Genomic DNA, 26074 nt, shown 5'->3' on the forward strand with positions numbered 1-26074 from the left:
TAGTTTTTACTAAAGGGACAAAAATATTATATTACTTTTTATTATAATTTTTTTCTTTTAATTGTTTGGTTTAATGTGAAATCAATTCACATCTGTATGATATTTTCTCTCTCATTATAACCTTTATGTATTTATATTTAAATTATATATGTAAATTCAATATTCTATTTCTTATATTTGAATTTTTCTACTTATTTTTAATATTTTATTTATTTATTTTTCACAAAAATATTTAACTCTTGATTAAAGTGTTAAATAATATAAATCCTTCATCTATTTGGTAATGTAAAAAAATTATTTTCTTTATCCTTCATATATTAAGCAATATAAAAAATTTATTTTCTTTATTCAATTATTATTAAAGACACCTTCATTATTTTTAAAATTGAAATATTTAATTGCATATTGCTTACCGCATGACACCTTCCTGCGAAGTGCACATTTGGCTCAGAATAATATATATGTAAGACATTTTGGGAGTAGTTGATCTATATAGCCACTTTCTTCTAGATTCTGCGCATGAGCAAACTCATATATATATATATATATATATATATATATATATATATATATATATATATATATATATATATATATATATATATATATATATATATATATATATATATATATATATATATATATATATTAAATTGGACACAGATGTGCTACATGTATTTCCACTGGTCATAATAATTTTTATTATAAAACAAATTTTAAATTATAATCAAAAGCTTTATCAAAATAAACTATTATATTAAATAATATGAATATGATAAAAAATACTTTATTATGAAAAATATAGAATTGAGTAATTAAACTCACACAGTTATTTCCAACAATATACTATAAAAAATTACAAAAAAAAAGAACATGGCAAGACTTCCAGGTTGAAAATTTAAGAATATTTTTATCTTAATTTGTAAGTTATTGAGTATTTATGGTTAATGTGATTTAATATAAAAAATAATTTGGAGTAAAAGGAACAGGTTGAAAAATAATACAGTTATTGTTCAATTATTAATTTTTATTTTGATTTATTATTTATGTAATTATGATATATTTTTAATATTTGATAATGAAAAAATTGTAAAATCATCAAATCATTAATAATATTATGTTTATCTTATTTTGATTTTTAAAATTTTATAAAAAAAATAATTAATGTGCAGAATAATAAATAAATGGATATAGTAGTTGATACGAGGACGCACATTACTTGGAAAGGATGAAATAAACGTAATAGGTATAAAAATGCAAATGAAAATGAATATGAATATGTGGATAGTAAAGCTTTACATATCTTCTTTGTCCTTATTATATTAAAATATATTTATTTAATATCTTTTATTTTAAATTAATTTTTAGAAAAAATTTCAATATTTAAAAAATATAAATATAGCGAATTATTCTTTAAATTTAAAAATTTAAAATCAAGGTATTATTAATATTTCATAGTATATAAAATACATCCATAAATCTCACAGTTCTAGATAATATCAAAAGTATCCCCATCATACTCAACCCAAGATAGATTATCTCCTCTATCAATTTGAACTCCATTATTTGTTTCTAAAATTCCTAAAATGTGAGTCATTTGTTTTGAGACCGAATCGGTTATATGCACTTTTTTCAATCCATTCAAAGAACAGAGTTGAGTTGGGAGATTATCTAATGGTTGACATCTGTGGATAAGCACATGTTGAAGCTTTGGCATTGCCCCATTTCCTAATTCCCACTTTCGAAGTGGTATAAATCTCATTTGCAACACTTCGAGTTGTGGAAAGCTGCCATCAGCACAGTTGAGGTCATTAGAATCCCCACCCGTAAATCCCCAAAGACTCAAAATTTTGAGTTTGAAGTGATTTCCCAAACCATTAATCCCCTCATCAGTAATGCACCCAATCCCGGTTAACATTAACTCTGTAATGTTTGGAGGAAGTATGAGCTCAGAGGTTAGAAGTTTTGAAACATTATTCATCATTAAGAAAGTTAGACAATTGAATTGTCCCAGGCTTTGAATTTGTTCTTTCCCCGTCCAATCAGACCAAACTTCGAAAGCAATCACTAATTTACTCAAATGCTTTAATTGTTGTAGGTGTTGCAGTAAATTAGGTAATTCACCTTCATATTCATTTTCTGCCACGCACAAGCCCATCCTCTTAATATTGGGGAATGTTCCTTTCTTTATTAGAGATGTCGATTGCTTATTGAGTAAAATGGTAGATATGGTTTGAAGATTCCACATCTTCTCGTCTGATTTTGAACATCTTCCTCGCAACTTGATAGGCTCTGATGCATTCAAATGTCTTAAATGTTTGAGTTTCCACATTTCAACCGGAAAAGAAATTGGACTCTCAATTGCAGTCAGATAAACCGAAATACTTAGCTTTATGGTTTGTAGATTCCAAAGGTTAAGTATTGAATCAGGAACAAATACAGCAAGCATTGAGTCTATTCTCAAGTACCTTATGTGGATGAAGTTCCCTAAATTGGAAGGGATCTTTTGACACCTGTTAAGTCCAAACTCCAACACTCGAACCAATTTGAAGTCGTCCAAAAGCCATTTCCACTCTCTCCCACGAACTTCATAACTTGGCCCGAAGAAAAACAAAGAACGAATACATGAATGGTCATTGTCGCTTGAAGAAATGTAGTGAGCCATATCACTGTGAATGGACAGTCTGCGAGGTTTTGTAGGGATTAAAATGTTATTGTCTGTGCAAACTTCAAACACTTTGTCCTCTTTGCTCTCTGATATGCAAAGATCTCGAAGAAGATCATGAACCTGACACCTCTTCAAACCTCCATTAAACTTCACTTTTGCTACCTGGACCAAACTACGATCGATGAGCTCGTACAAGTAGTCTTCCGCAACATCATCTGGGTCTCTATCTCCTGTATCTTGAATAAAACCTTCCGCAACCCATTTTTGCAATAATGGCGTAACAGGTATTTCAAAATCTTCAGGAAATAACCCAAGATAAAGAAAACATGGTTTTAGTCTCCTTGGTAAGTTGTCATAGCTGAGCTTGAGAACTATATCCTTTACTTGTGTCTCATCTCGAGTCAGATACCAATTAACATGACCTACTACTTTAGACCATTCTCTATCTGACTTTTCCTTGTTGGCTAACAACCCTCCTAAGACAATGATGGAGAGCGGCAAACCACGACAACTTTGAACCATCTGTTTTCCCAGGGTCTCCAAACCAGAAGGGCAGTTTTCACCCCTAAACACTTTCCTGCAAAACAACTCCCAACTTTCTTCTTCACTCAGGAATTGAAGATAGTGAGGAACATCATCACCGGCATGCAAGGCTACCTCTTTCAAACGACTAGTGATCAATATTCTGCTTCCTCTGTTGTTGTCTGGAAAAGCATCTTGCACCTCATCCCAATCCTGCCTTTTCCACAAGTCATCTACCACCACAAGATACCTTTTCCTCTCCAAGCAGTTCCACACTTGTTTCTTCAGCTCCTCCTCACTCAGGTTGTTAACGTCTTCGGCACTTTTCTTACCTTTCTTGTTGCCTCTGCGTTGTTGTTCAAAATTTGGCATCAAAAGCTTAAGAAGGCCAAGCAAAAGCTCCCTAACTCTGCACTCGTTTGACACATAAACCCACGCGTGACAATCGAAGTGGTTTTTCACCTCACTACTGTTATAGACCTTTCGGGCAAGGGTGGTCTTCCCCAATCCCCCCATGCCAACTATAGAGACAACTTTACGATTTGAACCACCTCCATGGAGTCGCTTGACGACATCCTCGGAGTCCTGAACAAAGCCAACCACATGTTTTTCCTCCACGTCTCTTCTTAGCTTGTGCAGCGATTGCAACCTTTCCTTCTCCTCCTCCTCTTCTGCTACAGATTGATTAGTGGTTTCTTTAAAAGCATCATATTTGTCCTTGTTGTCGCGTATCTCGTTGAGAGTGGTTTTGAGCTTGTCTATTTTGTCTGCTACGTGGCGGAGCAACCTTGCTTGGCCAAAGCCACGGAGCATCCTCCCCAGAATGGTTCTCCTCCTATAAATGGAAACTTTGGTCACGAATGTATCGATGACATCCTCAGCTAAGTGGGCCACATCTCTGATTTGCTTCAATACAGTATATTCCATTCCCTTTTTTCTCTTCGTAGTATTGAGGAGCTCTTTGATCATTTGAAGTTCGTATTGGAGGGATTGGACCCTGTCCTCCACGCCACACAGCAAGTCAGCTTCGCGTGCCGCAAGCTGGGCTAAGTGATCCAAAACAAACGAAACTACACTGTCTGCCATTACAACGTGGAGGAGCGTGTAGATTTGGATATGTGGTTGGAGAATGGGTTTGTGGTTGGTGATGGAAGAAGAGTAACAGGGATTTTACTAAGGCACCAGGAAAAGCAATACAGTGTAGCTTGCAATTACAAAGAAAAGAATATCTAAATGTATAGTATAAAAAGTGGCTCCAATAATAAAGAATATATAAAGAGTTGGGTTCAAGGGTTCTGGTTTTATCATGCTACCTTTGAACGAAACCTGCCGTGCATAATGTGATTTGGCATAGAATATTTATGCTTACTAAACTATCTTTTAACAAACTCTTTTTACTACATTTTAACATAACATATATATTATTTTCTCTCTTTTTTTCTCGTGGGACAAGCAATACCATTTTCATCATCACACATTTGAGACAACAAGCAATACCAATTCCTTCATCACACATTAGAGTTCAGCCACTTTATTTTCCTCCAGCCACAGACAATACCAATTCCTTCGTCACACATTAGAGTTCAACCGCTTTCTTTTCTTCCTGCCAAAACAATACCAATTCCTATAATTATACATTAGAGTTCAGCCGATTTCTTTTCCTATGCGACAAACAATACCAATTCAATCATCACACATTAAAGTTCAGCCGCTTCTTTTCCTCATGCCACAAGCAATACCAATTTCCTCGTCACACATTAGCGTTGAGTCCCTTTCTTTTCCTCCCGCAACAAGCAATACCAATCTTTTCATCTCATTTTTCTCTTATTTCCACTGCACTCAAAAAATACAACACACCAAATCCACCATTCTACCTACATCCAACACCGATCCTTACTTCTTCGTTATTTTCATCCCTCGCCCGCGCGGAAGGAGGAACGAAGGGGCGGCGGCGCTTCCAGCATGGACGACGTCGCCTGCAATGCTCTTGGCGGCCATGGGGAGGTGCGACGGCGATGGTGATGTGGTGGACAAGAGCTGCCGCGAATAAAGGTTTCTGATATGAAGAAAAAAAAAGGAACTTTCGACTTACACCACGAAACTTTTGCGGGACACTCTGATTTTCTACTGTACACCTCGGACTTTGTGTTTTTATTTTATTTTTGCACTTCCGTAGTTGTCCGCCCCCACATTCTTTAGGTACTTTGTCGTTGTTTTTGGACTTTTTATTCTGTTTATTAAGTATTTGTAGTTGTTTTTGGGCTTATTTATTTTGTTTATTGCACATGTCTCGTTCTCATTGCTCATCATGCTGCTTGTTGTATAATTGTTAATCTTGTTTTCTATTTTGGATTTTTATTTTATTTCATTTTAAACATTTATCTTAAATTTATTATTTTTTAGCATAAAAAATTATAAGATTAAAAATAATATATTTGTGATCGGTAAGGATAAGAGTATTTTTGAGATTTTATTGTTATAGTATATAATATTTTTTTTCTAAATAATTAAATAATAGCTAAAAAGGTATTAGTTAATTATTTGATCTAGTCGTTATGGACGTCTTTTTTATTTATGTAAAAATTAGTGTTGAGAAAACATGTTAGAATCTCTTAGTCAATTTGATTATCATGATTTTAAGTTGTATTGGGTTGAAAAAATAAAATAAAACTTTGATATGAATCAATTTTAAAGTCGATTTACCCGAGTTAAATTCGTGGTGAACCGGTTTGACTCACAAGTCCACCTAATTTTTCTAATAAGTATTTTTAGTTAGATTAGTCATTTTATAAAATATTGAAATAGATACTCGAATGAAATTATCTTTGTATGAAATAATTAAACAACATGAAAAATCAAAAAATCTATATTCAATAACTCAATTTTTATGTAAAAATAAATTTGAATTGCTATGAAGTTACTAAAACTTTTGTTAAAAATATTTTGTGATATCTTTGTGTGAATGAAATATCATGTTTGATTGATCATAAATATAATTTAAGACCCTTCCTCTCTTTATTTATATTTGAATTAAAAGATTTTTGTTATTTTTTTAATTGAAAAAAAAATTTGTAATTAAGTGAGTCAGTGAGTTAATCCTTCAAGTTTATTTGTCAAGTGAGTCGGGTTGGGTTAACTCACTAAGTAGTCAACCCATGGTGGATCGAGCCGGATTGAACTAAGTGACCCATTCTCATAACAATAGTCAAAATACTAAAAAATACAATATCTTCTAAAACAAAATCATCAACATTTTCAAAAAATAATCTTTTAGAATTTTTCATTTTGGACGAGAAGATGTAAGAGTAAGGTCAATTTTTGTGGAGTTCAATTTTTTTTCTTTTGAGTGTCATTTGGAAGGAAAGTCAAATATTCTTAAACCATATTAACTAATTACATTTAATTAAAAACATTACCCATGCTAATACATTTGCTATGCATAACTGATTCTTAAACTTAACATCGAATTTTCATAAATAATGTCTTATTTTATGATTTTTTACAAAATAAACTATGACGATGATTCTAACCACGTCATGATCTCGACTGTGACACTGATGATACTACAACTAACATTACTAATAATAAGGTTTAAATATTCTTTTGGTCTTTATTTTCGTCAATTTTGTTCTAAAACTTTTTTTGTTCCACTTTTGGTAATATATGTTTAATTTGATTTTTTTTATGATGTCGTCTAAATTATTAAAGACAAAATATACATGTTAACACTATTTGATTAAACAGATTGATTTTTTCCTACGTGACTCATCCAACACAATGTGAGTTGAAATTTGACTCTTGAAAAGTTGTCTCATGATGTATATCCATTATATAACTAACGTGATTGTGCTACATCGTCATCTTTAACTTTCCAACAAATCAGAAACCTAACATATGCTTGTACTAGTATTACTAATAATAATACTATTAATACTAATACTATTAATACTAATACTAATGCTATTACTAATAGCAATAATGCTAATGTTAATTTTATTGCCAATAACACTAGTAATGATAATAATAATAAAAATAACTATGATTATAATAATATTATCATTGATAATAATAATAATAATATCAATAATAATATCAATAATAATAATTGAAATAATGTAATAATAATGATAAATATAATAATAAGAATAAGAATAATATAATAATTATAATTGTAATAATAATACGAATAATAATAATGATATTAATAGTAATAATAATAATTAATAAAATTATTATAAAAATACTAATAATATTATTAATAACAGTAATAACAGTAATGTGAGGGACATTTTTGTGAATAAGGAAAGGTAGTACAAGTATTTTGTGAGTGAGATTTTTGAATATATAGAAAATAAGTAGGGATATTTTGGCAAATTGAGTCGTGGTTGAGTGCAAAATGATTAAATAACCAAAGAATGTATAGGTGTCAAATTTTTAAGCAGGGATGAATTGAGAATTTCAATTATACTTAACTTTCTTTATATATATATATATATATATATATATATATATATATAAAGAGAGAGAGGAGATATAGTAGATTGGACACACATGCGTTACATGTATTTCCACTGGTCATGATAATTTTGTTATAAAATAAATTTTAAATTATAATAAAAAGCTTCATCAAAATAAACTATTATATTAAACAATATGAATATGATAAAAAATACTCTATCACGAAAAACATAGAATTGATTAATTAAACTTACACAGTTATTTCCAACAATATACTATAAAAAATACATTAAAACCAATCCAATAAACTATAGTACAAGTCCATATGATGGTAAAAATATTATAAGATAAGAAACTATTGGACTATAATTTTTTTCATATTGGATGCTATTACAACTATAGATAAAAAAGAACAGGGCAAGACTTCCAGGTCGAAAATTTAAGAAGATTTTTATCTTAATTCGTAAGTTATCGAGTATTTATGGTTAATGTGATTTAATATCGAAAATAATTTGGAGTAAAAGGAACAGCTGTCCTTTGAAGAGGGTAAACACGTGTTTATTTAATGTTTAACAAGAATTCGTGGTGGCTTGAAACTAAATATCTTAAAATAGCGGGAGAAAGAGGAATATTTTGAATTTATGAAAAATCGTTTTAATATAATTATATATGTAATTTGTTTTTTCTTATAAAACTAAGAAAGAAGACGATAATTATTAATGATGATAGCTGTTAATCCGAAATTACGGTTGGAATTGAAAATTTGAAAAGGGTAATGATTGGAGAAAGGAAAAGGTGAGTTGGCGGGAGAAAGGAGAAGGAGTGGCGTGGTAAGTGTGAGGTGTGGGAAGCGGAAAGGGAAGACTATAAATACAAAGGGGAAGCAAAGCTAGGCATGATTGGAAAAGAAGAGCATCTTACAAGACGCACAAAACACACGCACGCGGAAAGAGAGAAAGAATGAAAGAGAGAGAGAGAGGATCGAGCCTTCCATTCCGGGGTGCCCTCGGATCGGAATAACAGTTCAATTCTCCTTCTCATTCTCATTTCTTTTCCCTCTTTCTTCTTCTTCCTCCCTCTCTCTCCCTCCGTCCCTCGCATCGTTCATTCTCCGATTCTATCTTCTTCTTCTTTCTCTCCATTTCCAATTTCATGTGCTTTCTCTTCGTTTTATTATTGTCTGCTAATTTCTTTGGAATTGAAAGAAGAAGAAGAAGAAGATGAGCGTGATCTCACGAAACATATGGCCGGTTTGCGGAAGCCTCTGCTGCTTTTGCCCCGCGCTGCGCGAACGATCCAGACATCCTATCAAGCGTTACAAGAAGTTGCTCGCTGATATTTTCCCTCGCTCACCGGTACCTAATACACACATTCGATTCGTTTCTGTTTCGTTGTGATACTCATTGATTGATTGTGATATTAATTGATTGATGAAATCGACGATGCTTTTCGTTTTATTGGTGAATGAAGGATGAGGAACCGAACGAGCGTATGATCGGCAAGTTATGTGAATATGCCGCTAGGAATCCTCTCCGAGTCCCTAAGGCATGTGTTTAATTTTATCTATTTTTCCTTTTAATTATAATTTGTCTCTGTGTGTGTGTTTATATAGATATTTTATATGCTTGTAAATATACTAACTGCATGTCTTCGTTTGTTTCAGATAACGAGCTATCTGGAGCAAAGGTGTTATAGGGAGTTGAGAACAGAAAACTACCAATCCGTTAAAGTTGTTATATGTATTTATAGGAAGTTGTTAATTTCTTGCAAAGACCAAATGTGAGATTCTTTTTCCTCGTTTTCAATTCGTCATGCATGGCTATTGTTCATCACTGTCGGTAAATAGTTAAGGTGCTTTCAATTAAATGACGCTATGTTTTTTGCGTCTGCATATCGTGTCTTATATAGCCTCTGTGTAGAAAGTTTGCTTCTCGTCCTATATAGTGTGAAAATAGCTTTCTGAGCGAACAAGACAAGCTCATATTCCCCTTCTCACTTCAGGCCCTTGTTTGCGAGTAGTTTGCTTGGCATCATACAGATTCTTCTTGATCAACCGCGGCATGATGAAGTGCAGATTTTAGGTTGCCAGACTTTGTTTGACTTTGTGAACAATCAGGTGGGGTATTTTTGGTAGGTTCGCTATTTTTAAGTTTAGAATACACACAAAATTGAAGTATTTTAGTGCGGAAGATTCAAATGCTTGGAATGCTCTTATTTGTGCAGAAAGATGGTACTTATATGTTCAATTTAGATGGGTTCATTGCAAAACTCTGCAATCTAGCTCAAGAAGTTGGCGATGATGACAAAGTACAACATTTACGTGCCGCTGGCCTTCAAGTCCTTTCTTCAATGGTAATTAGAATGTTACTCGGTCATATGCTGCATACTGTTTTGTGCTCTTTTCATTGCTGATTCATTTTTCAACACGCCAAACATGATAAAGTTATCAAGGTAATGCAGCGCTGAAGTGAAATTGATACAACTGTTTTCATGTTTTACAGGTTTGGTTCATGGGAGAATTTACTCATATCTCAGTGGAATTTGACAATGTAAGTTAGTAATGTGTTTACTTGACAGTGTAAGGAATTTTCCCTGACATTTTTTATCAATTTAGTCATGCTAGCTTTGATTGTTTAACATATAAAACATTGACTTTGTGGGTGAAAAACACCTCTATTGACCAAAATAATTTGTCATTTGAATTTGGCTTTCTCGTAGATCATAATTTGTTCTTTGATTATAGACTTTAATTTGTACCCCCTCGAATAATAGTTCCATTGGGTTATTTGTCTTAGATTTCGGTATACATCTTGCATCTGACAGATTTATGCGTCTCTTGTTACCTCAGGTTGTTTCAGTTGTTTTAGAAAATTATGGGGATGTCAAACAAGATTCTCAAAACGAGAACTCAATGAGGCTTTATTCTTGGAGAGCGATAGTGAATGACAAAGGAGAACTTAACGTGCCTGTGTAACTGCACCCCTTATCATAATTACATATGTTTTGAGTTGCTCATCAGTTGTAATCACTATTGACTACTTTTTCTCCATCTCCATAGGGACGATGCCAAAAACCCTGGATTTTGGTCAAGGATTTGCGTACAAAATATGGCAAAGTTAGCTAAGGAGGGTACAACAGTTCGACGTGTTCTAGAGTCCTTGTTCCGCTATTTTGATAGTGCCAATCTGTGGTCTCCAGAACATGGGCTTGCTCTTTCTGTTCTGCTTAACATGCAGTCTATAATTGAAAATTCTGGTATTTGTTTTCTTGAGTGCTTTAACATTAGCTTTCTATCTCAATTTCTTTTCCCTATCTTCACAATTTATAATTCGTTTTATTGTAATTTACAGGACAGAATACACATTTGTTACTGTCCATTTTAGTCAAGCACCTCGATCACAAGAATGTCTTAAAAAATCCTAATATGCAACTTGACATAGTTGGGGTTATTACGCATCTCGCTAAAGAAACAAGGGTTCAACAATCTGTGGCTATAATTGGTGCATTGAGTGATATGATGAGACACCTGCGAAAGAGCATACATTGCTCTCTAGATGATTCAAACTTGGGGTCCGAAATAATACAATGGAACCAAAAATACCGAACCGAAGTAGATGAATGCCTTGTACAATTAACAATTAAGGTGAAAACAAACTCCCCACTACTAATTTTAGTTGACAGTGTAAGAAATTAGATTAACATATAGATCTGTATGCACATTTGGATGTGAATCGTGGACTTTTAGTTTTGAATGATCTAATGTTCTTTTGCGCTTACTGGCTATGATGTTATGCAGATTGCAGATGCAGGTCCTGTTCTTGATACCATGGCCGTGTTGTTGGAAAACATGTCTAATATTACTGTTATGGCCAGAACCTTGATTGCTGCAGTCTATAGAACTGCTCAAATAGTTGCTTCAATACCAAATATATCATATCAGAACAAGGCAAGATTAGTTAAATTGCTTTCTTTACCATGATTGTAATATTTCCTTGTTTCTTTCTGACTTTTCTTTATCCTTTTATGTTTGTCTGCAAATTTGGAACTCTACCGTATAGTCATTCCCCGAGGCATTATTTCATCAGTTACTTCTGGCAATGGTCCATGCAGACCATGAAACCAGGGTGGGTGCACACCGTGTATTTTCTGTTGTTCTCGTGCCATCTTCAGTTTGTCCTCAACCCTCTCAAGAGTTCGCTTCCGTAAAGTCTGCTGACATTCAAAGAATGCTCTCAAGAAATGTCTCTGTGTTTTCTTCTTCAGCTGCACTCTTTGAGAAATTGGAGAGGAAGCAAAATTCATTGCCAGAAGATAGTAATGCAGATGCAAAGGTTAATGATAACTCCATTTTAAACAGATTGAGGTCAACTTATAGCCGGACTGCTAGTACGAGAAAATCATCTTTGGCCAGTGCGGAATATATGGATAACAGGAACTCAAAGGTTAATAATAATTCTTCCGTGATGAATAGATTGAAGTCTACTTACAGCCGTGCTACTAGTGTGAGGAAGCCACAAGTAACCCCAACTGTGGAGGAAAATACTACAAATACCGGCACTAAACAACATGTATACACTTGCACTTTTTCATTTTTAAATTTCAGCAATAGTGAAAGAATTACACAGTGAAACACCACCAGATGCCAACATTATTCTTATGACTACTATGTCGCAGGTATTACCCATTAGATTGAGTAGTCATCAGATTACCCTTTTGCTATCATCAATCTGGGTCCAGTCTGTGTATTCCCAAAATACGCCTGAAAATTTTGAGGCGATTGCTCATACCTACAGCCTTCTGTTGCTAGTTGCTCGGAGTAAGGTAACATACTCGCTTTTATCATTTTAATATCTATAAATAGATTATAAACTAAATTTTGATATCAATTTACTTTGCTTAGTCAACGCTTTGTTTGGTGTTTTACATATCTTGCTCAAAGCAAATTCTGATGACCAAAGAAGCTGAAGCTAAAATGCCACATGTTTTTGACACATTCTACGCTTCCCAAGAATGATGAGAAAAATTAATGTAATTGGCATGAACTTCTTGACTTATTACCTTCTAATAAATACAATTTTAGAAGATTGAAAAAAGGCTAAGCGACTAACTAAAACATGATTATAATACATATTTAAATACAAAGAATTCTAGTTAAGTAATAAAATCTTTGTTACAATAAAGATTTACGTGTACTGCATTTTAAAAACATTCACCAGTAATCATGAGTACTGTACATCAAATGTTCTTTTATTAATTTTATGTGCTGCTCACTAATTACCTCAATATCCGTGGTGTATATTACTCCATTTCTTTCCAATGTGGTGTTTAATTGTTACCAACAGTGTGGGATAAGATAGCTGTGGTCCGAAGCAACATCCTTGATTTGGAAGTTAAATTTGATAGCATGTTAAGTTTACTGAGTGGTCGCTTTTAATTATTACCTTGTTATATGATTGATAACTGACCGCATCTCATGTAGAGAATTATTTGATGAAGTAATTTATTAGTCCAATAACTTCAATTAAATTTTCAAAGTTCAATTACATTGCTCTTAATTTTCTAATGAGTTCTGGTATTGGCCACGGAAGTATTTATACTCTTTACCGCTGTTCAGATGTTTTTATTTCACAATCAAGTCTATATCATTATGGGGTTTTATTTCTTTAATTGAAAAATGTTTGAAGTTAGGCACAAGTTATCTTCTAGGAGTAGCTTTTATTTATCCTCATATCTTGCAAGTTTTATCTCTCCTGCAGAATTCGTCTCATGAAGCTCTAACTCAAAGTTTTCAATTGGCTTTTTCCTTGAGGAACATTTCTCTCAATGAAAATGGTAGCGTCTTGATTCCCATATTATTTGATGTGTGTATGTTAGTAGTTTGCATATTTTTGTCTTACCTAAGAATGAGAACCTCAATATGATCGATGTATGCTATAGATGGGATATCTTATAATTCATTTTTATAATTTTGTTATTATTTATTTCCAAACTTCCCTTCTGAAAGGTTCGGTACTCAAGATTAGAGAGGCCATTCCTGCCTCTATTAAGCAGGAATGACATTCCTTAAATTGTCATCTAGAGAAGACGTAACAATTCCTTTTCAATAGTTGATTATGCAAAAACAGGGATGACTTTTCCATCCTTGTGAGGTGGGAATGATCATTCCTTTCATGTATGAATGAATTAGTGCTTGTTTAATGATTCCATTCTAGATTGATTCCAAATACACGGAACATTCTCTAGTAATTATATATAGTCACATGCTAAATAAACTCATCTCTTGCTTTTCCTAATTGAATCAGTAGTAGAAACTCTCAATTTGTGTCTCACTAGTGTTTAAATATTACCATATAATTAAATCTTTAGGTTAAAGGTGATGTGATGCTGACTGGAATAATTCAAATTTCTCTTGTTTTAAACATGTAACCTGACTGGATAGTTTTATGGCTAGAAGGGTATGTGATGCTGATTAGTATTTTGCCTTTATTAGGTGGAAGCCATAAACATTTATTTGGACTCCTATGTAATATGTCCTATCTTGGAATTAAAGTGGCTGACCAGAAAAAAATTTAAAATAAGCATGGCAGTCTTCTGTGATGTATAGAGTTACTGAGATTATTTCTTACATACTAAACCAAATCGAACTTGAGAGGTTATAGCATGTACATTTTTTTGTTGAATATGTTTTTATATTTGGTTTATTTTATTCATTTTTCTACATTGCTTTCGGACAAAAAGTGTTAAAGTTGTGTTGTTGAGGTGCCTAGTTTTGAAACACTATTTTTTTCCAGTAAAATTGCAACCATCACGACGCAGATCTCTCTTTACACTAGCAACAGCCATGATTGTCTTCTCATCCAAGGCCTACAACATCCTCTCTCTCATTTCTATTGCTAAAACGACATTGACTGATAAAACAGTATGTATATGCTGTTCCATACAAAGTTTTTCATTCAAGTTGTTATTTTTTCCTTACTTTCCCTACTTTCTGTTATTGCTTGCTAATGCATTGATTATTTACTCAATTGAACATGCTATCTATTTCCTTTTTTTAGTGATCAGCTGCTGTTTGTTTTATCTCTTAGATTTTTTGTGCTTTTAGATGGATCCATTCCTGCGGCTGGTTAATGATGCCAAGTTACAAGCAGTTGCTGATACGGTTAGGCAGCCAAGTGTAGCTTATGGATCAAAAGAGGATGATGAGGATGCTTTGAAGTCACTTTCAGCCATAAAGTTAACAGAGAGCCAGTCTAAAGAATCATTTTCTACCATGATTGTGCAGAGTCTTGGAATATCGTATAATGTAATGACTAAATATCATATGATTTTGCATCAGCTTATCATAACCAGTGAACTAAGTTTGAGTCCTTTTCTATGTAGGAAACATCCATCCTAAGAGAACGGCTGCTCGAAGATTTTTCACCTGACGATGCCTGTCCTCTGGGATGCCAGTTATCTGCCGACACAACAGGGAATGTGTACCAGTCTGGTGGACTAAAGGATGATAAACTTCCTGATATGGTAACTTGCTCTGTTCTTCTCTTTTTTTTAAGTATTTTCATTTTATTTAAACCTTCGTTGCTTACTCTCATGAAATAATGCAGGTTGACATTTCATTATTTACTATTGACGATGACATTTCACATAGTGGTTTGGAGAGCCATGCTAATACTGATCCACAGGAGCAGTCCTCACAAAATCTAAGCTTGTTGAGTGTTGATGACATATTGGGCTCAGTAAGTTCTTGTCATTAACATATACACACTTATAAGGAAAAGATCACTTTTATTCAAAAAATCACTTTCTTTACTTTCCTCTGCTCATTCTAATGTAAATGGTAATTTCTGTTTTTATATTTAAATTTTAATTCTTAAAAATTGAAGTAATGAATTTTATCATAAAAGTTCAAGCAAAATAGTATTAAAGTTTCTTATAATGTCAACCAAGTAGAATTAGTATTGTCATAACATTTAAGTTATTATTATAAAAAACTAATAAATTTATCGTAAATGACAATTATAAAAGGTTTTTACAATGTTGTCTTGTGTACAATTCATTCTAATTACAAAAAAATGATGTTATGTGAAGGTTTCGGAGACAACAAATCAAGTAGGAAGAATTTCTATTTCAACACCGTTTGACATGCCTTACAAAGAAATGGCTCTCCATTGTGAGGCACTCCTCGTGGGAAAGCAGCAGAAGATGTCTACATTCATGAATACCCATTCAATACAAGGATATTCATTTAAGATCCCTCCTTCTATTGAATACCGCCAGGAAAAGGATGGCATGTCCTCAAGCTTCAATATTCAACAGGCTTTACCTTCGGTACTTCTCTACTTCATAATTCAAATATCTGATAAACATTCAAGATACTTCAAGAAACTGCTTTCTGCTAAGCACTCACATTTATTTGATGCCATAGTGTTTAAAAAGTTGAATTTATCTTGTTCCCATGCCACTTTTGATGCAGAGTGGAAATCCATTTTTGGATACTAATATGGACTCTACTTCACACAACGCATTGCCTGACACTGCTCCAAGGCCTTGTGCAACAGCGTACCAGCATCAGGCTGCCTTCTTTCAACTGCCAGCATCACGTCCGTATGATAGTTTCTTGAAAGCAGCCGGTTGTTGATTCGTTGTACAGAAGAATATGATGACGATGATGATGATGATTTGATAATACTATCCGCACACTAGCTGACAGAGTAGAAGATGCTCGGAAAAGTTGCACTGGCTGCTTTCTTCACCATGAATTCCCAACAATATTTATGGTTGGATCAGTGTTTTTTAGGGCAACAATTATCAATCAAACTGTTCATTGAGTTATATATCTTTTCCTTGATTTTCTTCCGGCAAGTAGGCGTATCTTTTATTGGCGTCCTTGCAAAATTTTCAGAGCTGTTTTCATGTGCATAGGTTACCGGTCTTACAAATCTGTACGTCTCTCGTTTCATTTTTTCGTTTTTCTTTTTTCTTTACTTCCTCCATTCATTGTTGGGGTTTGAGAATTTTGTAAAGGCGGAGAATCCTATATTCATATCCAAAAAACCAAACCACTTGACTCAGTTTTTGTCCTGGAAAGAAGCATCGAGAGCATGTGATGAATATCCTTCTTTTCTTGTTGGGAACTTCAATCATAAAAACCCACGCAAACTACTCATGTAAAACAAACCCAAACCATTTTCTTGTTTGTAGAGCTAGCTATCTTTAGAAATTGTGGCTGTTCCTCTACATTAAAAAAATAAAAATAAAATAAACCATGTTCTAAATCCACTTCTAAGAACTTACGAAAACATCTATATATTTACATTTGTATGTTTGGGAGTGGGAGATGACCAAAATCTCACTTTTTAGTAACTGAAGTCATTTCATTAGTTTGAAATATAGTCTCCTTTTTATTTTTATATGATTTAGAATGGTCTTAAGTAAACATCGACTGTATCTGATAATATCTTAGTGGTTTTCAAATGTTAATTATTATTTCTTTTAGAATTACATTTTTGTATTTTCACCAAATGGATGACTCCAAATTCGATTTCGCATTTCTTTTCATTTTCACATTTAGAAAAAAAAACAGAAATCAGGATAATTATATTTTGTAATTTCTAACCCCATTAGAGAATGTTGAAGAGTAGACATTTTATACCAAAAATGCGATGTTTAACAATTTTAACTTTTATGCATGCTAATTATATTATTTTTCCTAATGAAATAAATATCTATTATTTATCAAAATTTTCAACGAGTTTTCTTTCTAATTAGTGGTTACAATGTTCTAAATTAAAATTAAAATACACATCTTGATTTATATTCACTTTTTCTTATAAACCTTCTCAACTTTTACATTCCATCTTTTTCATATTCAATTAAATGTTACTATAGAATTATTTTCCTTAATTATCTTAACAGCTATTTCTTGTGATTCGTCTTTATCTAGTCTCTTTAAATTAATTTTTAATATTTTTAAAATTATTTTAAATTAAAACATATATTGCAAATTAAATTATTATTATTATGAATCTAAATATGATTTATATCTTTAAATATAACAGTGTAATAGAACTCTCTTTAGTACAATCTTTTATTTATTTATTTATATATATATATATATATATATATATATATATATATATATATATATATATATATATATATATATATATATATATATATATATATATATATATATTGGTGTTATAGTTAGGATCGAATCATATTTTATGTTTTCTTTTGAGCTAATTGTTCTCTTTTTATTAGATATGTGTTACTTCCATATTAGTATTAATACCATTGAAATGAGATGTTAGAAGTTCAATCAATATAATTTAAAAACCACAATAAAGTAATTAATTATCAAAATAATTTTTCTAATAACAAAAATAGAAAGAAATTGTGAATGATGCATTGTAAGGGTGGTTTTAGGATACATTTTTGTTATTTTTTATTATTTTTAAAAGAGAGAGCGGTAGAGCTTAATCTTTTAAAATATCATTTTTGTTATTTTTAGTAATTTTTAGGTATTTTATGTATTATATATATATATATATATATATATTCCTAAAAGGGTAAGTATTTAAAATAAAGATGAAATAAATGTAAAAAATATAAAGCAAATTAATAGTGCAGATAAAGAGAAATGAAATAGTATTGGAGATGTTAAAAAAACAAATGGGTTGCGGAAAAAGAAAAAAAAAACAATTGAGCCCAACACACAACAAAACAAAAAAATATACGTGGGGGTGTCTGAATGAGAAATGGGTGTGTGCAAAGGAGAATAGAATTTATAAAAAAAAAACAAAAAAACTGGATTTGGCCCAAGAACTTGGCCCAAGGGTTTTGCTCCCCAGCTCAGAAAGCCCTTGGGGGTTCTCACATTCTTCACTCAAACACAACAGCTCAGAACCCAGAGACCTAGGGTCTCCTTCGATTAAGGCAGCCCATGGAGGTTTGCCTCCCCTGCAGGTGGGCGTCGCCGCCTCCACCGAAACCGGCCGCCGCGTGTCGCGGTCCATGGCGTCACCAGTGACGCCTCTCGCTGCCGGAGCCATCACCGGCCACGGCACCAGGCTCTCTCCCCCTTCTCATCTTCGTGCGCAAGAGGGAAGTGCCCTCGCCTTTTGTGACGCGTCTTCGCTGTCACCAACGAGGCCAGTCGCCGCCGGCGCCTACGCCGGAAGAGCCAACGTCCTTAACGGCGGACCAGACCCTAACTCCTAGAGCTCACCACTGTCGCCGCCGCCCGCCTAAAGACGTTGCCGTCAGTCAAGGTCGCCGCTCCATTGCCGGCAAGAAAAACTCCTCTTCCTTTGTTTCTTCGCTCTAAACGAGATTTGCGTATTGCTCTAACGCGTGCACGTAACTTGTGATTGCAAAAGATGATATGGGAACCGAAACGGGGTCCGAATGGTTCGAAGTTGACTGGGGTGGCTGGATTAAGGTTTTGCGGATGAGAGGAATTGTGGGTTAGGGAAACTGGCTTACGGGTGAAATTTGATGAAGATAACCTCCCTTGTATTCTTCTATGACTTAAGAAACTGAAACAAACACTAAGGTATCGAATCTGATTTGGCTGTTGGTTGCAGGTGAAGAATGAACTCGAAATTAGATGAAGAGCATGGCTATCTGATACTTTGTTTTGGTGTTTTTTTTTTGGCATGTTCTGCTAGGGAAGAATTGAAGGGAAAAGCGATGTTTTCATCCCTGGATATGGCTTCTGTGGTTTCTGTGTGTAGGTTGAAGAGATGAACTCGGTTGGAGGGGGAAAGATAGCCGTGATACACAACAATCATACACAAGCATAAATGTATTCAACAGCAGGTGCAAAATGCAGTACGAAATGCAGCAAACCACTCACTAAAGCATGATGTGTGCAAAGCATTGCTTACCTCTTGGAGCTCCGTTCACCATTGTTAAACTCCTGAAGCTCCTCCTTGTGGCTGGCTTTCCCTTTTTGTCTCTGTTGTAGATGAATGGGAGTTGCAGCAACAGGGGAGATGGATGATGGTTGAAGATTGGAGTAGTATGAGAGTGAATGATGGATGGCGATGGAGGTGAGTGACTGTTGCCTTTTGGCTGAGGTCGTGAGGTGTGATTCACGCTGCCCTCTCTCCGCTCTCTTGTGGGATTTCTCTAACCGTTTTTCCCTCTTCCTCCAAATCCAAAACGTGTTCAAAAACCTCTTTCTGTTTGTCATTTTTTTTTTCTTTTTTTTTTTGGAATTTAAAATGTAAGAAACAAATAAAAAAGAAAAAACGATACCAATAAAGTAAATAAAAACATAATAAAACAAAAAATAAAAATACAAAATAAAAGAAACGAAAATTAAAACAGAAAATATTTTATTTTTATTTTTATTTTTTATACATATTTACTCCGGCGAAATTGAGTATTGAGAAGTATAAATGTTTTTATCTGGCCCAATAAGCATATTGGAAGTGCATTCCAGTAATATCCACTCCATCATAAAAGTGATCCGAAACCTACATTTATTTGGGCTACATTCCCCTTATGACTAGATTTATTATATTATTATTGGCAAATATTATTTTAATATAAGATAAACATGATTAATCCTATAAATATAATTAATATTTTTTAATATTCTTTAAAAAGTACCTTTTTAATAACTCTAAATATATTTAATTACACACTTAATGCAACTCTACTTTAAAATACCAGAATTAAAATCACTCACCTATTTGATAAAATATAAAGGAAAATATCACTGCATAAACAAGTTAAATATAATTGCATAAACAAGTTAAATACACTATAGAATAAGATGTCTACTCATCCGAGTAGAACATGTTCAACTTTAAACTTTTATTTTATTTCTACACTTTAAAAATATCTTTTTTAAAATAAATAACCATTTAACAACCCTTTTATTGATACAGTAATAGTAATATTTTTTTATATGTTATTATAATATTAATAGAGGAAGATATTATATGACTTTTATTTTAAAAAGATTTTATCATTATATCAACACACATTCTGTTTACTCTGCTATCCAAAAGAAATGTATTTCATTTGTCACTCGTAGGACTTTTAAAAAGCTTTCCTTTTGGCCATTCCAAACTACTATATTTCTCACTGTCAATTTACTTTACTTTCTCAATTATCTAATATTTTATTTTTTAAAAAGACTGTATATCGTAATTTTAATTATTTATTTAGAAATTACTAGTGTAATTAAAAGTATTTAATTAATTCATTTTATGCATTTAAAAATTTAGTTAGTATTTATCTTGCAAAAACTAAATGTACAAGAAAAAGGGTTATGTTTGATATTAAAATAACCAAATGCTGGAAAAAAGAAAAAAGAGAAAAACCTTCTTTCTCCCTTTGTAATCTCAGCTTCACTATCTCAGTTATTTATCCCTTTCTCTCTCTGGAATCTTCTCCGATCTAAGGAGTTAAACGCAACAAGAAGAACATAGATCCGGTCAACGTAAGACAGTTCCTTTTCCAAAAAATTTCCCTCCCATGATGTTTGGTTCTTCACAAAATCTATGTTTTTCTAATTAGTTTTTCTTTCATTCTCCTTAATTTGTGTATAATTTTGCAGAATGGAGGAAGTTCAAGAGTCTCAACCCCAACCATCGCCTGGTAATTTACATGCGCTTCATGGAATAAAAAAATGATCTTTTTTCTTTTTTCGACTTCACATGCACTTATTTAATTTATTTTTTCTGAACTGTTAATGGCTGCAGGTCAAGAAGATGAAAACGAAGTGATTACTGAAAGTTCAGCATTTGTTAAAGGGGAGCCAGCCCCAGAATTCAGTAGTAGCCCCCCAAAGGTTGACTCTGAAGTTGAGGTCCTTCACGAGAAGGTCACCAAACAAATCATTAAGGAAGGCCATGGCCAGAAGCCTTCCAAATATTCAACTTGTTTCTGTAAGTACTAGTCTCACTCATCTTGTTTTCAATTGCCCACAATTCGTGTTTTGATGCATGTTTCCTACAAGTGTAAAAGCTCCAGAGTTACATAATTTAATTTGTAATTGTGTATGTAATTGGTTTTTTACACAATTGATGTTATCCCTGCCAATTAATTGTGCTGTTACTTCAAGCTACCATAAATTAAAGGGCTAAGTCCCAGTCCCAGATGGAACATGCTTTAATTATAGCAGTAATGAAGGGTAGTTTGAGGGTATATGCTAAGGTATTTTCAAATTATGAAATATCAGAATTTCTTTTTTCCTTGGAATGGCTTGCATTGTGTCTAGGTATGTATAGCAACTTGAGCTGCAATTTAAGTGATTAATGGCAATGATTTAATGTGAATATGTAAATTGGTTGGACATCAAATGTTGTTTCTCTGTGAGTAAATTTATGCTGTTGTGCTTTTAGGGTGACAAAATCCGGAATGACCAATATTACATCGGGAGTAGTTCACTACTTCCTAATATGCGCCACTGTACCATTCTTAGTAGCCCTTTCTTGCAAAGGCTTTTCTTTTCATTGTTGGGTCAAAGTTATGATTGGTATATGGTATATGGTTGTAGTCCATTACAGGGCTTGGTCTGAGAAAACACAGCACAAGTTTGAAGACACATGGCAGGAGCAAAGGCCAATTGAGATGGTCTTGGGTAAAGGTATGTTTCTGGACGTTTAAAGCATCGGATTTCTTTTTCGTTCATCAATAGGGTAGTAGGCTATCTCTTCTAGACCCCTTACTGTCCTTTGATTTTGGTGTATTTCTCTTAAACAGAGAAGAAAGAAATGACTGGGTTGGGCATTGGTGTGGCAAGCATGAAAGCTGGGGAGCGTGCATTGGTGCGTGTAGGCTGGGAGTTAGGATATGGAGAGGAAGGAAGCTTTTCTTTTCCAAACGTTCCACCCATGGCAGATTTAGTTTATGAAGTTGAACTCATTGGCTTCGATGAAACGAAAGAAGTAAGTTGCACTAAATACAGGATGGTTATTGACTTGTTAAGATGCTTATAGCACCTTATTTTTGCAGGGGAAAGCTCGCAGTGATATGACCGTGGAAGAAAGGATTGGTGCAGCAGACCGGAGAAAGATGGATGGAAATGCTTTGTATCAGGAAGAAAAACTAGAGGAGGCTATGCAACAGTATGAAATGGTTACACACTTATGTTTCTTGCACTCTTCTACATAGTTCCTTACTGCTCTTAGTCCATGGAAATTTTCTTCACTTTTTATTTGAGGTTGTTTGACAAATTTGTTACCATCTTTGTTCTTTTTAGGCCATAGCGTATATGGGAGATGACTTCATGTTCCAGTTGTTTGGGAAATATAGAGATATGGCTCTGGCTGTAAAGAATCCGTGCCATCTTAACATGGCAGCTTGTTTGATTAAGCTGAACCGTTATGAAGAAGCTATAGGACAATGCAGCATTGTGAGTATAAGACAAGACTTTAACCAATCAATCCAGCATAAAATGCTTTGTGTGTGTGTTTTAATTTGTAAGCCACACCATTCATCGGTGTTTCAATAATTCCTTTTCTAGATACAGAATTGCATTATAACTATCTCTTCTGCTAGCTACTTTTGGCCAGATTTGGATTGTGAATGGAATACAATATTATGAAAGTAAAATTATAGTCTAATAATATGCTGCTTTATTGGACATTAGTGAGATCTTAATCTCTCTTTGAGACGTTGAAGACAGCGAATGTGTTTTGTCTCAAGGGTGTTCTTTTTAAACTTATTGAAGGGAAACTTCATACTCTTTTTTGCTTTTTGTTCTTTTGCATTATTGATTACCCTGTCAGATCATGCCAAAATAGAAAATGCTGACTTTGTCACCATTCAATACTAAGCATGTCCTCTCATATTGTGTCTAAGAAATTATGTAGCTGCTATCCACATTATAGTTGTTTTTGTTACCAGTTTAGCAAGTAAATATGGGCATCGCATTAAGTTTATTTTGCTATGCAATAGGATAGGGTGTTGTGTCATCTCATCTAAAATACCAATTAAGTCTAATATCTTAGAATTTTAGCTATCCAAGATTGTGAATTATGATGCAATGTTAAACCGTGATTTTCTGACAGGAACTGAGATAATCTTTTTCACTCCGGAAGATTTTATTTACAGTCTTTTTGAGTTTACAGCATGAGTATTTGGGAGAACCATGGGTTACTTTCAGCCTATTTCAGTAAACTTATTTGGGCAATTTTTTGAAAACAACTTAAAACTTGCATAACAACAACTCACCCTTATTTCTTCTATCATAGAAACACATGTTTACCCGATGAGTAGTTATTGAGTAAGTGCTTTATTAAGTTGTTTACCCAAAAGAGAAGTCATTTTGGTCACCCACTTGTGTGTAACTTTATGATGGAACTTGCAGGCACTGGGTGAGGATGAGAACAATGTGAAGGCATTATTTAGGCGAGGTAAGGCTAGAGCAGCACTTGGGCAAACAGATGCTGCCAGGGAAGATTTTCTAAAGGCACGTAAACATGCTCCTCAAGACAAAGCAATTGCAAGAGAACTGAAATTGCTTGCTGAACATGACAAGGCCGTTTACCAAAAGCAGAAAGAGATATATAAAGGAATATTTGGACCAAGGCCTGAACCAGTTCCTAAGCCAAGAAACTGGCTCATATTTATTTGGCAGTGGTTGCTTTCAGTATTCAATGGCCTTGTCAGCCTCTTCAAGCGTGAAAGGTTTAAATCTGACTAATCAAAAAGACCATTGAAAGACCACCTCTTGTACGACTCATGAATTAATCATACTTTTACTATTTTCCTTTTGCTTGTGGAACAATCAGATGTTGAAAAAGCACTGGTATTTCACTCGTCGGAGTTATCTTTGACAATGCTATCAATCTGCTCTTATGTTACTTTTCATAGTTTGGTGGTTTGTTCAGAACCTCCTTGTTACCAGAATTGAAATTGAAATTATCAGTGTCGCTTAAATCAGATAATCATTTTATAAAGATTTGTAGTATGCCTTTGAATTAATTCATGATTGGGGTAGCTCTAGTTCATTGATATTTTCGTTACATCACTTATCTTAATCTTATCTCATTTAGTGTGAAAATCGTTGTGAAAAAACGTAAAGAAAAAATAGGATTACTATGCAGCCCCTTCCTTCTTGAACGGAGAAAATCTCAAGCATCCCCTTATGATCATCACATTCTTTCCCAATTAATCAATATACAGAGAATCACCAAGATGTCACTAATCACGAAGATAATATTCACATAGCAAAGTAAAAACATTGATTTAAAAATGGTATTCCGCAGCCATAATCTGTTACCTATACGATATTTTTCCAACATAAAGTACATCAGATTTCTCTGATGCAAATAAAAGATCACCAGTGCTTGCTACCACATGGGTTTGGGCACAGTGGTCCAAGCAAAATAGGCACACACAAGCATCTGGGATATGTACACATAAACTGCAAACGATATACTCATCAGCAACAAGTCTTTCCAATCACCCTTTTGCTGTGGACTCAAATTCTGCTTCAATCTCTTCCCTGTCTTCTCAATATCACTTAACATTTTCCATTTGAACAAGTTCACCTTCGTTTCTCCCTTCTGATCTTTCTTTTCCTCCGGATCTGGTGTTCTACCCTGGCAGGATAGTTGAATCAAAATCCTGGGTCTGTTTCTGCTTGTGAATTCATCATGAGAAGGTACCCTTTTACTGCAGCAACAGTTGCCTACAGTGAGAGCTGCCATGCCATGCATGGAAGAAGAAGGATCAGATTGTGCTTACTGATACACAACTGTGTTGAACATAAATATCAGATATGATGGATGCAATTTGAAGCTAACAGGCAGAAAAGATAAACCTGTCACTTGGTAATAGGTGGTCTCTTTCTTCACGCTAAAGAAGAAGAATTTTGTCGCACAATATTAGACTTAGATATTTTCTTCTTCAAATACTCAAATACCCAAATGGATAAGGAGCACTGTTTTTCGTACAACCACGAATTCTATGGTGTAGAACAAGAATGAGAGAAAAAAAAATACCCTTTTTTTTATGGAAAATGACACTTGAACAACCATTTTTGACAACATTTAGACACGCGCACACGTGTCAAAATCTGAGTGGTCCAGTTGGAAAAATTAAATGAAAATGGACCACTCAGATTTTGACACGTGTGCGCGTGTCTAAATGTTGTCAAAAATGGTTGTTCAAGTATCATTTTCCTTTTTTTATAGCTTCGCAGTTTTTATTGCAAAATTTCATTCTTCTTTCCTTATGATTCTTGATTCAGTGTTAATATTGGTTTATGCTATCAACTAACGACATAACAACCTTAACTTTTGTTCAGTAACACATTGTTATTTCCTGTCTAAAAATTAATTGTCTTAATTATATATTTAAGGTTACATTTATGTCAAGTAATAAATCATTTAGAAAATTTGATTTATGTGATAAATAAAAAAAATTCACAAGCAAAAATAGTTGAGAAATCAAAAA

The 26074-nt window shown here is 33.5% G+C and overlaps 4 protein-coding genes across 5 annotated transcripts; 2 read left to right on the forward strand and 2 right to left on the reverse strand.

Annotated features, from left to right (window-relative positions):
- Positions 1-1449: 1449 nt before the first annotated feature.
- Positions 1450-4407, reverse strand: LOC148201944 (disease resistance protein RPP13-like). Its single transcript, XM_088110312.1, has one exon. The coding sequence runs from the start codon at positions 4274-4276 to the stop codon at positions 1490-1492; it is 2787 nt and encodes a 928-aa protein (XP_087966438.1). The 5' UTR covers positions 4277-4407; the 3' UTR covers positions 1450-1489.
- Positions 4408-8474: 4067 nt separating this feature from the next.
- On the forward strand, positions 8475-16739 carry LOC124832397 (protein SEMI-ROLLED LEAF 2-like). The gene is made up of 19 exons (XM_047306596.2): positions 8475-9003; positions 9119-9193; positions 9312-9427; positions 9650-9764; positions 9872-10000; positions 10150-10197; positions 10497-10618; positions 10707-10903; positions 10999-11291; positions 11445-11594; positions 11707-12216; positions 12323-12469; positions 13405-13480; positions 14440-14567; positions 14751-14951; positions 15029-15169; positions 15253-15384; positions 15737-15976; positions 16122-16739. Exons 1-19 carry the CDS (start codon positions 8869-8871, stop codon positions 16284-16286), a joined length of 3120 nt encoding a protein of 1039 aa, XP_047162552.2. The 5' UTR covers positions 8475-8868; the 3' UTR covers positions 16287-16739.
- Positions 16740-20980: 4241 nt separating this feature from the next.
- Positions 20981-24484, forward strand: LOC148201945 (peptidyl-prolyl cis-trans isomerase FKBP42-like). Of its 2 annotated transcripts, none has more exons than XM_088110062.1 (8): positions 20981-21107; positions 21225-21265; positions 21370-21555; positions 22167-22256; positions 22373-22557; positions 22625-22747; positions 22872-23024; positions 23982-24484. In XM_088110062.1, the coding sequence occupies exons 2-8, from the start codon at positions 21226-21228 to the stop codon at positions 24315-24317; spliced, it is 1113 nt and encodes a 370-aa protein (XP_087966188.1). In that variant the 5' UTR covers positions 20981-21107; position 21225; the 3' UTR covers positions 24318-24484. The 2 variants fall into 2 exon arrangements, with proteins under 2 accessions (XP_087966188.1, XP_087966187.1); XM_088110061.1 differs by having other exon boundaries at positions 21065-21147.
- Positions 24485-24812: 328 nt separating this feature from the next.
- LOC148201946 (uncharacterized) lies at positions 24813-25505 on the reverse strand. Its single transcript, XM_088110063.1, has one exon. It carries the CDS (start codon positions 25333-25335, stop codon positions 24967-24969), a length of 369 nt encoding a protein of 122 aa, XP_087966189.1. The 5' UTR covers positions 25336-25505; the 3' UTR covers positions 24813-24966.
- Positions 25506-26074: the final 569 nt, after the last annotated feature.

Source organism: Vigna umbellata, chromosome 3, assembly GCF_029865625.1.
Source record: "Vigna umbellata cultivar VRB3 chromosome 3, Vumbellata_1.0, whole genome shotgun sequence".
Classification (NCBI taxonomy): Eukaryota; Viridiplantae; Streptophyta; class Magnoliopsida; order Fabales; family Fabaceae; genus Vigna; species Vigna umbellata.

Excerpts from the sequence above, each read along its gene's own strand:
- LOC148201945 (XM_088110061.1), top strand. Across the intron at positions 21,266-21,369 it reads TCAACCCCAACCATCGCCTG|GTCAAGAAGATGAAAACGAA; the intron begins GTAATTTACATG and ends TAATGGCTGCAG. Across the intron at positions 23,025-23,981 it reads CTATAGGACAATGCAGCATT|GCACTGGGTGAGGATGAGAA; the intron begins GTGAGTATAAGA and ends TGGAACTTGCAG.
- LOC124832397 (XM_047306596.2), top strand. The coding sequence starts at position 8,869 with ATGAGCGTGATCTCACGAAACATATGGCCGGTTTGCGGAAGCCTCTGC. Across the intron at positions 9,004-9,118 it reads ATATTTTCCCTCGCTCACCG|GATGAGGAACCGAACGAGCG; the intron begins GTACCTAATACA and ends TGGTGAATGAAG. Across the intron at positions 10,904-10,998 it reads GTCTATAATTGAAAATTCTG|GACAGAATACACATTTGTTA; the intron begins GTATTTGTTTTC and ends TGTAATTTACAG.
- LOC148201944 (XM_088110312.1), bottom strand. The coding sequence starts at position 4,276 with ATGGCAGACAGTGTAGTTTCGTTTGTTTTGGATCACTTAGCCCAGCTT.
- LOC148201946 (XM_088110063.1), bottom strand. The coding sequence starts at position 25,335 with ATGCATGGCATGGCAGCTCTCACTGTAGGCAACTGTTGCTGCAGTAAA.